Source organism: Entelurus aequoreus, linkage group LG06, assembly GCF_033978785.1.
Source record: "Entelurus aequoreus isolate RoL-2023_Sb linkage group LG06, RoL_Eaeq_v1.1, whole genome shotgun sequence".
NCBI lineage: Eukaryota > Metazoa > Chordata > Actinopteri > Syngnathiformes > Syngnathidae > Entelurus > Entelurus aequoreus.
The window spans coordinates 78,314,288-78,332,303 of record NC_084736.1 but is presented as its reverse complement, the minus strand read 5'-3'; the positions used below and the strand labels follow the sequence as shown (position 1 = coordinate 78,332,303).

Sequence of the window (18,016 nt, the reverse complement as noted above, 5' to 3'; positions counted from 1 at the left end):
AAGAAAGGAAAAAATAAAATTCTCAAAATAATTTAAAAAATAAAAATACCAGTACACATATACAGTTACAGAACATATGCCGATCCAGTTACAATACAAGAAAGGAAAAAAAGAAAATAAAATTATCTAAATAATAAATAAAAATAACAGTACACAGATCCTGTTACAGAACATACGCAGATCCAGTTACAATAAAAGAAAGTAAAAAAGAAAAAATTCTCAAAATAATTTTAAAAAAAATTACAGAACACAGACACAGTTACCATAAAAGAAAGGAAAAAATAATAACAAATGAAAATAACAGTTCACAGATCCAGTTACAATAAAAGAAAGGAAAAAATAAAAAATTCTCAAAATAATAAATAAAAATAACAGTACACAGATCCAGTTACAGAACATATATGCAGATCCAGTTACAATAAAAGAAAGGGAAAAAAATATTCTCAAAATAATAATAAATTAAAATAACAGTACACAGATACAGTTACAGAACATACAGAACGAAGTTTAAAAGTAAAATAATAATACACAAATCCAGTTACAATAAAAGAAAGGAGAAAAAAACAAAAAAAGCAGTACACAGATTCAGTTACAGAAAATTTGCAGATCCAGTCACAATAAAAGTAAGGAAAAAAGAAAAAATTCTCAAAATAATAATAAATAAAAATACAGTTTGTAACAGTTCACAGATCCAGTTACAGAACATACGCAAATCCAGTTACAATAAAAGAAAGGAAAAAATAAACGAAAATTCTCAAAATAATAAAAAATAACAATACACAGATACAGTTACAGAACATACGCAGATCCAGTTACAATAAAAGAAAGGAAAAAAATCAAACATTCTCAAAATAATAATAAATTAAAATAACAATACACAGATCCAGTTACAGAACATAAGCAGATCCAGTTACAATACAAGAAAGGAAAAAAGAACAAATTCTCAAAATAATAATAAATTAAAATAACAGTACACAGATACAGTTACAGAACATACAGAACAAAGTTTAAAAGTAAAATAATAATATACAAATCCAGTTACAATAGAAGAAAGGAGAAAAAAATAAATAAATAACAGTACAACAGTAAATATCCAGTTACAGAAAATTTGCAGATACAGTCACAATAAAAGAAAGGAGAGAAAAAAAATCTCCAAATAAATTAAAATAACAGTACACAGATGCAGTTACAGAACATACACAGATCCAGTTACAATACAAGAAAGGCAAAACAAAAAAATTCTCTTAAGTAATAATAAATAAAAATACAGTTTGTAACAGTTCACAGATCCAGTTACAATAAAAGAAAGGAAAAAATAAAAGAAAATTCTCAAAATAATAAAAAAAATAACAATACACAGATACAGTTACAGAACATACACAGATCCAGTTACAATAAAAGAAAGGAAAAAAATAAACATTCTCAAAATAATAATAAATTCAAATAACAATGCACAGATCCAGTTACAGAACATACGCAGATCCAGTTATAATACAAGAAAGGAAAAAAGAAAAAATTCTCAAAATAAGAATAAATACAAATAACAGTACACAGATCCAGTTACAGAACATTCAAAAATGTCAGATAATTTTCATACTTAGCAAATTCATCTCGCGGGCCGGATAAAACCTGTCCGTACGTTTGACACCCCTGTGTTAGATGGATTGCATGTGTGTGCTGACTTTACTCAGTGTCTTCTCTCTCTTCAAACAGGGCGGTTTTACTTTTGGGACGTGCCAGAAAAGACGCCGAAGAGCAACGCAAAAAGAAATATCAAAGAAAAAGAAAATGTTGTTTATTACAAACTGCGGACCGAAGGCTTAGAAAATGTTGTTTGTCGTCAAAAAGTTCAGCCCCTAATGTTGCATGACCAAACGGCAAATGGACAGAATATTTTTTCATCGCCCTTGTACAAATGCATCTTTTTTGACTTGGAGCATTTTTTGGAATTTTTACATATGAAAAATATTGTGAAATGCTCTCTTTGGAAGAAAAAAAAAAGTTTTATTTTATGGTTGAAAGATTGTACAGGATTGACTTTTTCCCTGTCACGTCATCTTCGGATAAGCCAAAATAGACTGCAGATGTTTTTGTTTTGTTTGTTTTAAATTATTTTCGATCTGATGAGCTGTCCGTCCGTTTTGTAACTTCTAGCAGGCTGCAGCAAAAAAAAAAAGCCTAAGTAATGGACTTCCTAAAGGGACATGGGGGAAATTCTTTTTTTTATAATTTTTATTTTTATTTTATTTTTTTTAGACATGTATCTCGTGCGCACGAGAAACTTTTTATAAAGTTATAAAATATATATATATATTGTATAATTTTTTATTTTATTTATTTTTTTAGACATGTATCTCGTGCGCACGAGAAACTATCTCGTGCGCACGAGATACATGTCTAAAAAAAATATTTATTTTTTAAAATTTTTTTAGCTTTATAAAAAGTTTATCGTGCGCACGAAATACATGTCTAAAAAAAAATGTTTTTTTTAATAGTTTTATAAAAAGTTTCTCGTGCGCACGAGATACATGTCTAAAAAAAAAATTTTTTTTTTTTTTTAATAGCTTTATAAAAAGTTTCTCATGCGCACGAGGTACATGTCTAAAAAAAATTATTTTTTTTAATAGCTTTATAAAAAGTTTCTCGTGCGCACGAGATACATGTCTAAAAAAAAATTATAATTTTTTTTTTTTTTTTTAATAGCTTTAGAAAAAGTTTCTCGTGCCCACGAGATACTTGTCTAAAAAAAATTATTAATTTTTTTTAATTTTTTTTTTAATAGCTTTATAAAAAGTTTCTCATGCGCACGAGATACATGTCAAAAATTTTTTTTTTTTTTTTTAATAGCTTTATAAAAAGTTTCTCATGCGCACGAGGTACATGTCTAAAAAAAAAAAATTTTTAATTTTTTTTAATAGCTTTATAAAAAGTTTCTCATGCGCACGAGATACGTGTCTCAAAAAAAAGTATTACATTTTTTTTTTAATAGCTTTAGAAAAAGTTTCTCGTGCGCACGAGATACATGTCTAAAAAAAAATTGTTTTTTTTTTTTTCTTAATAGCTTTATGAAAAGTTTCTCGTGCGCACGAGATACATGTCTAAAAAAAATTATTTATTTTTTTTAATAGCTTTATAAAAAGTTTCTCGTGCGCACGAGATACATGTTTAAAAAAAATTATTACTTTTTTTTTTTTTTTTAATAGCTTTAGAAAAAGTTTCTCGTGCGCACGAGATACATGTCTAAAAAAATTATTATTTTTTTTTTAATAGCTTTAGAAAAAGTTTCTCGTGCGCACGAGATACATGTCTAAAAAAAATTATTATTATTATTATTTTTTTAATAGCTTTAGAAAAAGTTTCTCGTGCGCACGAGATACATGTCTAAAAAAAAATTATTATTATTTATATATATATACAAAAATACATTTCCCCCATGTCCCTTTAAGGGCTCCGTAACTTCCTGTGTCCTGTTTACATGATCTCCTTATTTCCCATTTTATTTCCTCTTCAATTGCCATTGAACCAAAAACATTGCAAGTAATTTCTTCTCCCCTCAAAACCAAATACGAACATATCAGTGGGAAAAATGTGCACTTCATTGTATCGATAACCTCGACAGTGAAGTTAAAACACCTTATCTTTATACACTGGTACTTGGTTATGTCTTTTTGAATTCCATTATAAGGCTTTACTTCTTCAACAACAACATTAATGCTTACTAAAGAAGAATGCATGTGTAATATAACTCATTACATCACATTTCACATTTGTTTTGTCATAACTTCCATCATTCAAGGCTTTAAATTGTTCTTTTTTTTCCGCTCACGTTTTTTTTTATTTGTGTTCACCAGGGTTTTTAATAAGACCCAGTTTGACATGTCTTTAATGTTCCTAAAGTAATGTTAAGTAACTTATTTCTTGTACAAACATGTTGATATTTATTATCACTGTACATAGGCCCTTATTTTTTATATGTGTGTATATGCATATATACACAAATAAAAAAAGAACTACATAAGTTGTGTGTGTGGTTTTGTTGTTGTTGTTCTTGTTTTTACACATTTTGGCTGTGAAAATACAGTCGTGGTCAAAAGTTGACATACACTTGTAAAGAACATGATGTCATGGCTGTCTTGAGTTTCCCAATTATTTATACAACTCTTATTTTTTTGTGATAGAGTGATTGGAGCACATACTTGTTGGTCACAAAAAACATGAAGTTTGGTTCTTTTATGAATTTATTATGGGTCTACTGAAAATGTGCTGGGTCAAAAGTATACATACAGCAATGTTAATATTAGCTTACATGTCCCTTGGCAAGTTTCACTGCAATAAGCCACTTTTGGTAGCCATCCACAAGCTTCTGGTGGAATTTTTGACCACTCCTGTTGACAAAATTAGTGCGGTTCAACTAAATGTGTTGGTTTTCTGACATGGACTTGTTTCTTCAGCATTGTCCACACGTTTAAGTCAGGACTTTGGGAAGGCCATTCTAAAACTTTTAATTCTAGCCTGATTTTGTCAGGACGCTGGGTTTTTTCGCAGCTTACTGCGAGATTTGTTCTCCTGGGATGCGATCGGACTATACCGGACAAGGCTTGGAGGTAGGAACATTCATTTAATCTTGACTTTCAAAGAGGGACAGACAAAAGGCGTACAAGGCGAAGGCACAACTTAGCGAAGGAAACAAAAACTAACACTTAGCGTGAACTATGGACATGAAACAAAAACTCGCTAACTGTGGCATGAATAAACAAAACTTACTTGGCAAGGCGTGGAACGAGCAGTATGAACAAAGCAAACGCATGAGTATAAGCATGAAACTATCAGCATGAACTATGGCATAAAACAAGTCAGAACGGAGCAATGTCGCCAGACCGACTAACTGGCAACCACAGGCTTAAATAATACTCTCCTGATTAAAGCATGTGCGTGTCCCGAACAAATGAGGCAGGTGAAACTAATGAGTCGCCATGGTGACAAAACAAACAAGGAAGCGCAAACAGGAACTAAGAGTCCAAAAAATAACAAAACTCATGATCCAGACCACAGATCATGACAGATTTAGCCATTCCTTTGACGTGTGGCCATTCCTTTACCACTTTTGACGTGTGTTTGGGGTCATTGTCCGGTTGGAACACCCAACTTGCGCCCAAGACCCAACCTCCGGGCTGATGATTTTAGCTTGTCCTGAAGAATTTGGAGGTAATCCTCCTCTTTCATTGTCCCATTTACTCTCTGTAAAGCACCAGTTCCATTGGCAGCAAAACAGGCCCAGAGCATAATACTACCACCACCATGCTTGACGATACGTACGGTGTTCCTGGGATTAAAGGCCTCACCTTTTGTCCTCCAAACATATTGCTGGGTAGATCTTCAATAGTACTGAAATCGAGTATGACCATAATAGAATTGCCTGTCAATTAAATTAATTAAATTTAAAAATGTCATACTTGAATACCATAATGTTGAAATAAATGATGAAGATAAAGATTGTAAAACAGAATTTGGTTTTATTCTGAATCCAGTGAAACAGATTGGCGGTTTTAGCTGATATAAAGACTTTCAGGTGTTTATATATGTTTAAGTATTTGGCAGACGCTTTTATGCAAAGTGACATACATAAAAAATACATATAAAACAATCACTGTAAACATTATCATTTAAGGGAAGAATGTAATACAAAATATCAATACCAAAGTGTCAAGACAGAATAAACTCTCTGCTGCTGCAGCAACAGAGATACAGTCTATAGGTCCCTAAGATATCTATTGTATTCATAAATTGTTTATGTAGGATATAAACATGTATATATAACCTAATCATATCAACTTAAAAATAACTGACCGTCCAGTTTTGATCTCGGACGTCTGCTCACTTACAGCATATAAGAATATTCTATTACTGTTAAGCAAACTATGAATAATAAAACACGCCAAAACATGTGTCCTTTATCATAGCTACACGTATGACAAAAAAACGCGTGAAAATCAGTGGTATTTATTTACTATTAGTGAGGTAAGATGAAATAAATGCCAAATGAATTGCACTGAGTGGAGAGGATCACCACTCCAAGATGGCGGCCCCGCGTCTCGTCAGCGCCAGTAGGCAGTAGCGCTCAATGCTGCTTTCCCTAATAAGATGTCTATGGTTTAGGCCACGTGGTGTATTCTCGCATTCTTATTGGACGAGACATACACGTGGTTTAGGCCAGTTGGTATATTCTCGCATTCTTATTGAGACAAGTGGTTTATACCACGTGGTATATCCTCGCATTCTTATTGGACAAGAGAGACAAGTGGTTTATACCACGTGGTATATCCTCGCATTCTTATTGGACAATCCAATGTGGAGGCAGTTCCCGCTCCTTTGAAAGTGGGGCGGCCGCATCACTACTAAGTGAGTCTGTAATGAACATAGTGGACATAATAAGTGAGATTGTAATGGACGTAAGACGTGTCGGCAATGAGTCTGACGAAGGTCGTTACGTTTTACCAGCACGGGAGACTCTTGTGTTTTTTTGAAGTGTTGTAAGCGTTTGAAACAAACGTTTGTCGCGGAAGGATGCGGGCACGCGCAGACGTCGGTACTGTGATCGTAGTTTGAATCGTGCGGTTAGTATTTATGTTGTTGTTGTTTTCAATAAAAAAAAAGTGGTTGGTTTTGCGGGGTAAAATACTTTCAGCACAATTATTATATTGGGGTTGTTTTTTGAAGTAAACAATGGCCGTTACTGTCAGCCTGAAGGGTGAGTACTAACTGTCGCCTTTCTACTAGTCATTAGAATAGCAACAATTCACTGTTTTTCTTTTTTTGGCGTTTGAATTCGACCATTGCTGTAGAAAATGGAATGATTGTTTTTCTTTTTAATGTTTTTAGTTCACCAAGTACAGTCAATGTGCGTGTTTTTCTTCCTTACTCATAGAACGTGCCGTGTCTTTGAACGCACCTGCCGAGGTTACGTGAACCTCTCAAATGTAACCACGTGATGTTCCTTCATGTAATGCAGGGGTGTCCAAAGTGCGGCCCGGGGGCCATTTGCAGGTCATTTTTTAACGGCCCCACGGCACATTTTAAAAATACGATTGAAAACAATTATAAACATGACAAGTGGTATAAAAGGGCAAACAGGTGAAATGTAACAAGAAAATGTCGCAATGTATACTCTAATAACCATACTTGCCAACCTTGAGACCTCCGATATCGGGAGGTGGGGGAGGGGCGTGGTTAAGAGGAGAATATATTTACCGCTAGAATTCACCAAATCAAATATTTCATATATATATTATATATACATATGTATGAAATACTTGACTTTCAGTGAATTCTAGCTATATATATATATATATATTTTTTTTTTTTAATTCATTTTTTTTTAATATATATATATATATGTATGAAATACTTGACTTTCAGTGAATTCTAGCTATATATATATATATATATATATATATATATATTTATTTTTTTTTAAATTTATTTATTATTTAATTTTTTTTTTAATTTTTTTTTTTTATTATACATATAAATAAAATACTTGAATTTCAGTGTTCTGCAGGCTATCCAGTAGATGGCAGTATTGTCCTGTTTAAGAGTGTCACAACATTGCTGTTTACTGCAGACGAACTGCTTTACGGTAGACTAAACGTGACTGCTGTTGTCGTGTGTTGTTACCGCGCTGGGAGGACGTTAATGAAACTGCCTAACAATAAACCCACATAAGAAACCAAGAACTCTCTCTCCTCGTTGTGCACTCTACTCTCTAAAAGCCGTAGATGTTATGACGTCGTTGGGCAGGCAAGCTGCTGGGAAAGCGGACGTGAGAACAGGCTGTCCCCACTCAGGTCCGCATTGAGCTGGAGGGGGCGTGGCCTCCAGGTCCGGCTGAATACCGGGAGTTTGTCGGGAGAGGCGCTGAATACCGGGATTCTCCCGCCAAAAACGGAAGGGTTAGCAAGTATGCCTATTTAAGGCAACAAATTACGTCACATCTGAGATATTTTGGGGGAAAATGTTGCATATTTGGTGTTTGCCATATAAAAAACGGAGCTGTTTTTTATAAAGAAGGGCCTAAAACGAACAAACGAAAAACATAAACAACAATAAAACGTATGATTGACGGATAGATCTTGAGTTGATCTCGAGATTATTGTGTTAAAATTAAACAGTAAAAAAAAAAATAGAATTTATTTTTTGACACTATAATTATTTGGATCCCCAATAATTTTAGTAGGGCTGCAACAACTAATCGATTAAATCGATTAAAATTGATTATAAAAATAGTCGCCGATTAATTTAGTCATCGATTCGTTGGATTTATGCTTTTGCGAATGCGTAAAGACTTTTTTTTTTTTTTTTTTTTTTTTTTTTTTTTTTAAATCTTTATTTATAAACTGCAACATTTACAAACAGCTGAGAAACAATAATCAAAATAAGTATGGTGCCAGTATGCTGTTTTTTTTCCAATAAAATACTGGAAAGGATAGAAATGTAGTTTGTCTCTTTTATCCGATTATTAATCGATTAATCGAAGTAATAATCGACAGATTAATCGATTATCAAATTAATCGTTAGTTGCAGCCCCTAAATTTTAGTGTGATTTGTTCTTAAGTGTCATTGCTCAAAAAATAATAATGAATTAAAATCAATGTTGTTATGAGTTATTGACCTTTTTAAGGCTCCAATTATTATATAATCTCAAATATTCCACTTAAAAATTTTATTGTGTGAAAATATTGCATATTTTGTATTTTTTCCATAAAAAAACAGGGTTTTCTTTGACAACAAGAGCATACAACTTAAATCTTTAAAACCGTTATATTGACAGATAGACCTAATGTTGATCTAGAGATTTAAAACTTGAATAATAATAATACTGAATAATGACACATTTTTAATTTTTTTTTTGACCAAAACCCTTTGGGGTCCCCGGGATCAAGCCTGAGTGGAGGCCTCAATGTATATTTTTTATACATATATTGTATATAGGTTTTTAAAATAAAAAATATCAAAATGGCCCCCGCTTGCTTTGATTTTTCAGAATGCGGCCCTCAGTGGAAAAAGTTTGGACACCCCTGATGTAATGCTTACCTGGGCAAATTAAGGGCCTTAATTTGCCCGGGGGCCACATGTGACCCGTTAAACTTTTCAATCCGGCCCGCCAGGCATTCCCAAATAATTTTTTTAGATCTTTAAGATGGAAAGTGTAGCTAAGACTGTAAGTCTTGAACTAAACAAAGTATTTCAATGGTTGGAATCTGCGCTTTTGCATGATATTTTAGTGACTTGTGTTGTCCTGATACCAATATTATTTTTTATACGTTTCGGTACTTTTCTAAATAAAGGGGACCAGAAAAAAATTGCATTATTGGCTTTATTTTAACAAAAAATCTTAGGGTGTGGCGGACCGGTACTTTTCAGAGGCGGTATGGTACCGAATATGATTCATTAGTATCGCGGTACCATACTAATACCCGTATATCCTACAATCCTACTAGTTACTATGGTAATCTACGTCACAGCAGGTCAGACGAGGCACCAAGCAGTGTGGGTGTGGCTTGATTGTAAAATATGTCGATTGAGAGGGGGTGTGACGTTCATATGTTCTCAATATTCAGGGTTTTATCGTTCATAGAAAAAATTTAAATTCCATTCCGTTTTTAAGGCGGTCTGTCATAACATTTTTAGCATTCAATCAGACTTTATTGTGAGGTTTTGTATTAGTTTTCCTAAAATAATAGATGTACCGGCCCCCAGACACATTTTTATTCTCTAAATTTGGCCCCCGAGTCAAAATAATTGCCCAAGCCTGATGTAATGTATTGAAGCGGGCGTGTCGAAAGTGCGGCCCCGGGGATCATTTGGGGACTGCAGCACAGTAAAATAAAATGTAAGAAAAAAATAGCTGACCCACAGAAATAGTGTTGTCCCGATACCAATATTTTGGTACCGGTACCAAAATTATTTCGATACTTTTCGAAATAAAGGGGACCCTAAAAAATGGCATTATTGGCTTTATTTGAACCAAAAATCTTAGGGTACATTAAACATATGTTTCTTATTGCAAGTTTGTCCTTAAATAAAATAGTGAACATACAAGACAACTTGTCTTTTAGTAGTAAGTAAACAAACAAAGGCTCCTAATTAGTCTGCTGACATATGCAGTAACATATTGCGTAATTTATCTACCTATTATTTTGTCAACATTATGAGGGACAAGCTGTAAAAATGTATTAATTTACTGTTAATTACTGCTTACTTTCTCTTTTAACATGTTCTATCTACACTTCTGTTAAAATGTAATAATCACTTATTCTTCTGTTGTTTGATACTTTACATTAGTTTTGGATGATACCACAAATTTGGGTATCAATCCGATACCAAGTAGTTACAGAATCATACATTGGTCATATTCAAAGTCCTCATGTATCCAGTGACGTATTTCCTGAATTTATAAATATAATATACATTTAAAAAAAACAAAAGATGTTGTGATGCCAAAAAATATCAACGTAATCATAGTATCGACTAGATACGCTATTGTACTTGGCATCATTACAGTGGATTTCAGGTGTAGATCCACCCGTGGCGTTTGTTTACATTGTGACGCCGGTTGGCTACGGTGTGTAGTGAAGCATGTTTAGCTATTTCTCGTCCTGCAGTGAAACTTACTTTATTTGTCGCCATGGAGATGAGGATTAGTGATTTAGAAGTAGCTTAAATACTGCCGACGGCGGATGGACGTTAGCCGCTAGCTAACTAGCCATGTCTTAAAGCACCTCTTCCTGAGGGCGTTTCAGTGTTATAACTTCACCTTTATCTTTAATTTTTAAGCCAAAATGCGTCCGTTTTCGCTTTTCTGTCTACACACTGTGTCTGCTTGTAAGTACTCCGTGTGTGCGCGCTGCCGAACATGCTCCTCTGCTCGTAAAACCAGCAATGACTCGACGTGACGACGACGACGGGGGGTTGCGGGACCGGTACTTTTCAGAGTCGGTATAGTACCGAATATGATTAATTAGTATACCGGACAACCCTACACAGAAGTGTCCACATTTTGAAGGCACAATTTGCAAAGGCCGTTTTGATATTTTCTTTATTTAAAAAAAATAAAAAAAATGCTACTAACATACACTATTTATCACAACTTAGTGTCAATTATTAGACTTAGACAAACTTTAATGATCCACAAGGGAAATTGTTCCACACAGTAGCTCAGTTACAATAATGGAAAGGACAATGCAGGTATAAAATAGACTAAAAGCAATATAAAATATAACATATATACGTAATATTTACATAATATATGTACAGTATAGGGTTACAGGTGACACATTATTATTACTAAGTATACGTATCAAAATGTCAGCTTTTTCTTATTACGTCTTGCTGCTTTTTTTCTGAAAACTTTTTACTGGTTTTTTTACGACTTATGTTTTGTGCCAACAAAATTTAAAAATTTGACATTTTGTTACGCGGCCCTCGAGGAAAAGGTTTGGTATACAGCATGCGTGAAACAAATAAACCATACCAGATTAAATACATTCAAAGTTAATTCAAATTTACTAGAAAGTATCCCACCCCTGGATCATACAACTTCCTGCATCATGCCCTTAATTTAATGATTTATTTTGACCACCGGGTGTCGCCAAAATGTAACACTCCACTTCAAAAGCATTAATGTCCCATAAAGCACTGACTCATTTCACTTGAACAAACCTTTTCCCACGTTCCACACGACAAAATAAAAGTATGTACTATGATTCCTGCTGATATCGTATCGGCCAACACGCAAGGCTCCATTATCAGTATTGTGTCGGAAGTGGAAAAATAGTATCGGGACACCACTATAAATAATGCCCTAATTCAACGTTTCTCAAATAGTAGGTCGGTAGCCCCTGGGGCGTCGGCGTGGTGAGGTTTCTTGGGGGATTTTTTTTGTTATTTGACTAAATTCCAATATTCGTGTTAGAACAATACACAAGCTTGCAGGTAGGTGGCAGCATTGCTCAATCTAATCAACAGGCTGCCTGTACACTACAAAAAGTCAGTGTTCAAAAACAAGAAAAAAAATACAAAAATGAGGGGTATTTTATTTGAACTAAGCAAAATTATCTACCAATAGAACAAGAAAATGTGTCTTGTCAAGACTTTCCAAAACAAGTAAAATTAGCTAACTTCAATGAACCCCAAAAATACCTTAAAATAAGTATATTCTCACTAATAACAAGTGCACTTTTCTTGATGGAAAAAAAGAGACCTTTTTGCTAAATATGTTGAAAAATATTCTTAAATGAAGTAAATGCTAGTGCCATTATCTTGACATAATGATATGCGCTGGGCATTACATTTCTTGAAACCAGCAAACTTATGCTAAAAACTAGTTTATTGTTCTTAATGGAAAGACAACAAGGCAACCGCTTGTTACTCTCGGGGTCTCCTAGCCGCTCAGGCAAATCATATTGTCTAAAAAATGCATTTTTCCATGGATAACATGACATCATCGCGCCAAGTGCATGCTCTTTCAGTCAATTAGTGCGCATATATACAGCCCGGCCCCCGGCCCAAAACATTTTTATTGTAATTTTAAAGAATTTATCTGAAAAATTGTGTCAAAGTCATGATTTATTTTTTTCATGCTTGAAATAAGAAATGATTACTTTCAAAAAGTAGTTTTATACTTGTGAGTGTTGATGACACAGCTTTGCAACAGTTGATATTCTAGTTTCAAGCATGTTTTACTCAATATAGGTCATCAAATCTCAGCAACAAGCTGTAATATCTTACTGAGATCATTTAGGACCAAAACCCTTAAAACAAGTAACATAACATAAAATCTGCTTAGTGAGAAGAATGATCTTATCAGACAGAAAATAGGCAAATATCACCCTTATTTGAGATATTTCATCTTACTTAGATTTCACTTTTTGCAGTGTAGAAGTAGTGAGTAAACAGGAGCATGTGTACAGAGCTAACGGAGGCGATGACATTGAGACGTTTGTGACAGGAATGAAAAGCATAAAGGAGTTGAGGTCAGCACGTAGAGGATAAAGAATGTACTCACACAGCGTGTAGTACAGATAAATATGATCGTGTTTCAATGGTAATTAAATTGATGGGTACATTCCTGTCGTCCAGTGGGGTCGTGACATTAAATAACTGAGAAGCGCTTCCCTAATTGAAAGTTTATAATCATATTATATGTTGCTAATGTTATGCAATATGCATGCTAAAACACTTTGGTCAGATGTAAATGATCTTTTCCCCAAGATTGAATATGTCCTCTTTTTGAAAAAAATACATTATATTCATTATTGGGTAGGAGGCTGTTTGCTTTGTCTTTAGCCTGATTACTGAATTTCATTATTTGTAAATTTAGGTATACATTAGTTTTCTCCCATGACCAGCACTTTGTATTATCCGAGCAAGGGCAGCAACTAACCATTATATAAACAGTCCACTCGTCAGCAATTATTTTTTCCATTAGCCGAATAGCCAAACGGTAATTGCTATTAAGCGACTAGTCAAAAATAACATATTTACTCGACAAAATCGTCAAAGCCCTATTCCTAACTGCTCTTTTTTTGTAGTACAGTTAATAAATGAAGGGTACCTTTCTTGTTATTTCCACATATAATTTAGTATATATATATAACATATAATATAAATATAATATATATATATATATATATATATATATATATATATATATTAGAGATGTCCGATAATGGCTTTTTTGCCGATATCCGATAATTTTTAAACCGATGCCGATAATTTCCGATATTAAATTTTAAAGCATTTATCGGCCGATATTATCGGACATCCCTAATATATATATATATATATGTATATATATATATATATATATATATATATATATATATATATATATATGTATATATGTATATATGTATGTAATATAAAAACATATAATTTACAATAGTTTAGATATGTAAGTATATTGTTCGGACCTGAAAGTGTTTTGCTTTATTCAATATTGAAGTGTTTCTTGACCGTTTCCGTATTTTCCGGACTACAAGGCGCACTTAAAATCCTTTTTTTTCCCTCAAAACTCGACAGTGCGCCTTATAACCCGGTGCGCCTAATGTACAGAATAATTCTGGTTTTGCTTACCGACCTCGAAGCGATTTTATTTGGTACACTGTGTAGTGATAAGTGTGACCAGTAGATGGCAGTCAAACATAAGAGATACGCGTAGACTGCACTATGATGGCGATATGACTCAAGTAAACAACAGCAACATTTTATATGTTCCATTGAAAATATAGAACATTACACACGGCGCTCAAAAATCTGTCAAAATAGTTTGGTACGACTTTGGTAAGCTATGAAGAGAGAACATAGGAGTAATCTTATGGTGTGTGTATAAGGTAAGACACATTATCTGGCGTTTTGTTTCGCAATATTATGCAAAAGCAACTTTTCTTACCTTCTGGTACCTGCTGTTCTGTATTTGGGATCTGCATAAATCCTGAAAAATTGCACGCGTCCCGCCTTTGTACTCGATACGCTTCTTTTTCTCTATCTTCTTGTTATGTGACATTCATCTTCCACTGTTGCCATTTCTAATATAAAGTAGTGTAAAGTTCTTACTTATATCTGTCAGTAAACTCGTCATGAAAGCGCTAAAACATACCGGTGTAGTGAGTTGACATTATTCACCCAAGGAACTTTAGTTATTAGAGAGTTCCGGTCCAACGGTTTTTCACGGGACACATTTCCCCGGTGTTGTTGTTTCCGGATGAGGAGATGCTGCTCCGTTATTGATTGAAGTAAAGTCTCAATGTCATTAAAGTAGTTAGCTCCATCTTTTGACACTTCTTCCACTCCCGTCCTTGCACGCTACACCGCTACAACAAAGATGACGGGGAGAAGACGCTGTCGAAGGTGAGCCACGTCAGTGTTTCCCACACATTCATTTATTTGTGGCGGCCCGCCACGAAAGAATTACGTCCGCCACAAATAAAAAAAATTTAAAAACATTTTTTTTTTTTTTTTTTGTCCTCTCCAGCTTCTCAGGCAAATCATATAGTTGATGTAGATGCCCATATCGGCTGTTCAGATTTACTTTACAAAAGAGAAATGTAGGATACTTCTCTTGTTGCCTTATTTGTATTTGACTTTATTAAATGTATTTATATTAGAAACACAACATGTGTATATAACAAAGGGTGCAAAGTCTGCAGGCAGTAGGAAACACATGGTTAAGTGTAGGGAGTAAAACTGATGGCAGTCTAAAGTTCAAGATTTTTGGAGCTCTTTGTTCAGTGGATCAGATGTTTGATGAAGCTCTGTGTCTATCTACCACCACTACTGTTTTCTGTTTATTGGTTACTGACTGTGGCAGGACACCTCTGCCTCTGTTTCACTTTATGTTGCTGGTAAATAATATGGGTTGTAGTAGTAGGCTAAAGTTAAATTATTTAGTATGCACTAATTAAAGGGGCAAAGCTTTAAGAGACATTTTAGCTTTTATATTTTATAAGATATATTTTTTGTAAGAACCACAATTAATAAATATATTTTAGTGAATAACTTATTGTTCAAATCTGTATATAAATATGTACATAAAGTGTTGTAATTATATTGTAAAATGGATGGATGGATGGATGGATGGACATTTAAAACAAAACTGTTATTATTAATTAGTAAGTATACATTTTTTGAGCCTTTTTAGAGAAAATCAAATCATTGTAGTAAATTATGCAAATTACTTGATGATGTCATGGTGACCACGCCCGTAGCCACGCCCCCGCCGCCACAGGTATCTTGGCAGTTTATGGGAAACACTGCACGTAAATAAGACCGCCCACAAAACGGCGCATCCTGAAGCGACAGTCAGAAAGCGGCTTGAAGATGATCTGTAAAACATCATCTATGCAACGTTTTGACCAAAGAACCACCATTACATGTTATGTAGACCACAAGGACGTGTTTTAAATGGAAAATAATAATACAAACTTGTAATATGACTCCTTTAATGCGCCCTATAATCCGGTGCGCCTTATATATGAAAAAAGATGGAAAATAGACCATTCATCGGCAGTGCGCCCTATGGTCCGGAAAATATCGTAATATTGTTTATTTTGATGTGATATTTCAGATGTCCATTGATGTCAAGGAGACAGACCAGAGGGACACAATGTTGCTGTCTTCAGAAGAGGACTCTGCTCCTGTTTTAAGGAATAGTTCTGCCCCTCTTGATTTTCTCACGCCTTCTGATTTGGACATTTCCTTGCAAAGTTTTACCCCAAACAAAGGTGAGCATTCGGGTACAATAATCAAGTTAATGGGAAAAAGTAATCGCATTTAACAAATCATTTCTCTGTATTTTGCTCTAGTAAAGTCCGGTCTTACCCGGATAAAGATAAAAAGAAGGTCAAGCGTCAGCTCGGTAGAGTTCTGTGACACTCCACAACAGAAAATGAAGAATCTATTAAGCTGTCAAAGTCCTGAGGTGAGACATGTATCCAGACGCAGCTCAGCAGTTTATTGTTGTCCATCAATGACTATTATTGTAGCCATCAACCACAGTGGCAGCACGGCGAGAATGATATTACACATTTGGTATCATTTTGATACGGAGCAAATAGAAGACCAGCATTGCAGAGAACTGACATTATGTTTTAGTTGGGTATGATTTTGCATTTAATTTGTTGATCAAGATTATAGTAAAACACAGGATAAATACATTATCAACAAACTACTGTTTATTAAACAATTTTCAATTCAATTTACAAAACCCAAAAGCAGGGAAGTTGGCACGTTGTGTAAATGGTAAATAAAAACAGAATACAATGATTTTCAAATCCTTTTGAACTTATATTCAATTGAATTGACTGCAAAGACAAGAAGGTCAAGCGTCAATGAGAAAGGACGCAAAGAAGAAAAGCTCCGCTTCTGCTACCGGAGTTTTTGTTAAGTCTGAAGATTTTGACCACTGATTTGACCACTGATTTGCGATCACAGCCACAGGAGAGTCACCTGGCATCTTCGATCTGATTTTGGTCAGTTGAGAGGCACTGATACGCTGAAATAAGGCGAGTGGAAGAGCCGTTAGCCGCAAGCCAAAGGCGCCTCCCGCAGTTCAAAGCGGTTGCCTAGCAACCAAAAGTTACGGCGAGTTTACAGCTGTTTTAAAGTGATCCCGACGTCGCAGAGTGATATAAGTTGACAGGCTGACACCTCAAATTGATATCTGAACGGCGCAAGGTACGAAATTGTTGAAAAAACAAGTTAAAAGTGCCGCAAGTCGCTAAAGAGGTAACTGCCCTTAAGACATAAGAGGCGCTGACGTCAGTGACTGCCGCGATGCCAAAAGTTAAAGGATTGACTGGAAAGACTGATTTGAAGCTGGGCACAGGACATGATGGGATTCAAGAAGGGATACTACAAAAAATACTCCAGGAATTTAAAGAAGAAATGATAGAAAAATTGGAAGAATTGATGGATGGATGGAAAGAGGATATGAAAGAAATGAAAGAAGAAATTAAAGAAATGAAAAAAGAGAACAACTCCAGAAATAAAGAAGCCACTGAAATGAGCAAACAAATGACGATCCTTCAAGAAGACAACAACATGCTGAGGAACATCATAGATGAAATGGATCAGGATAAACGAATGAATGATATCATCGTGACAGGGCACCGAATTAAACCAAGATCCTATGCGAAAGCTGTGAATAATGAAGGTGAACCAGATGAAATGGATATGATCTCAGCAGAACAGCAAGTGGTCAACTTTCTGCAATCAAAAGAAATTGAAATTGACATTAATACCATCGAAACATGCATCCCACTGAACGGAAGAAACAACAACGCCACTCCAGTCGTGCTCGTGAAACTCGTAAACAGAAAATCTAAAATGGCATTGCTGAGACAGGGAAAGAAGCTGAAGGGAACAAATGTGTACATGAATGAGCATCTCACAAAACGCAATGCTGGAATCGCCAAGAAAGCACGCGACTTGAGAAGGCAGGGAAAAATCCAGGGAACTT

General features: G+C 34.6%; 1 protein-coding gene across 4 annotated transcripts in view; it reads left to right on the top strand.

The window, feature by feature from the left end:
- Window positions 1-6,350: 6,350 nt before the first annotated feature.
- The window catches only part of LOC133651675 (uncharacterized), a 43,933-nt gene continuing 32,267 nt past the window's right edge, over window positions 6,351-18,016 (top strand). The window contains exons 1-4 of one of the 4 annotated variants that reach the window (XM_062049688.1): window positions 6,359-6,748; window positions 14,882-14,907; window positions 16,124-16,280; window positions 16,362-16,477. In XM_062049688.1, coding sequence (XP_061905672.1) covers window positions 6,724-6,748; window positions 14,882-14,907; window positions 16,124-16,280; window positions 16,362-16,477 — 324 coding nt within the window. In that variant the 5' untranslated portion in view covers window positions 6,359-6,723. Of the gene's footprint in view, window positions 6,749-14,881; window positions 14,908-16,123; window positions 16,281-16,361; window positions 16,478-18,016 lie in introns of all 4 variants that reach the window. The other 3 variants (XM_062049691.1, XM_062049690.1, XM_062049689.1) reach the window with 3 other exon arrangements.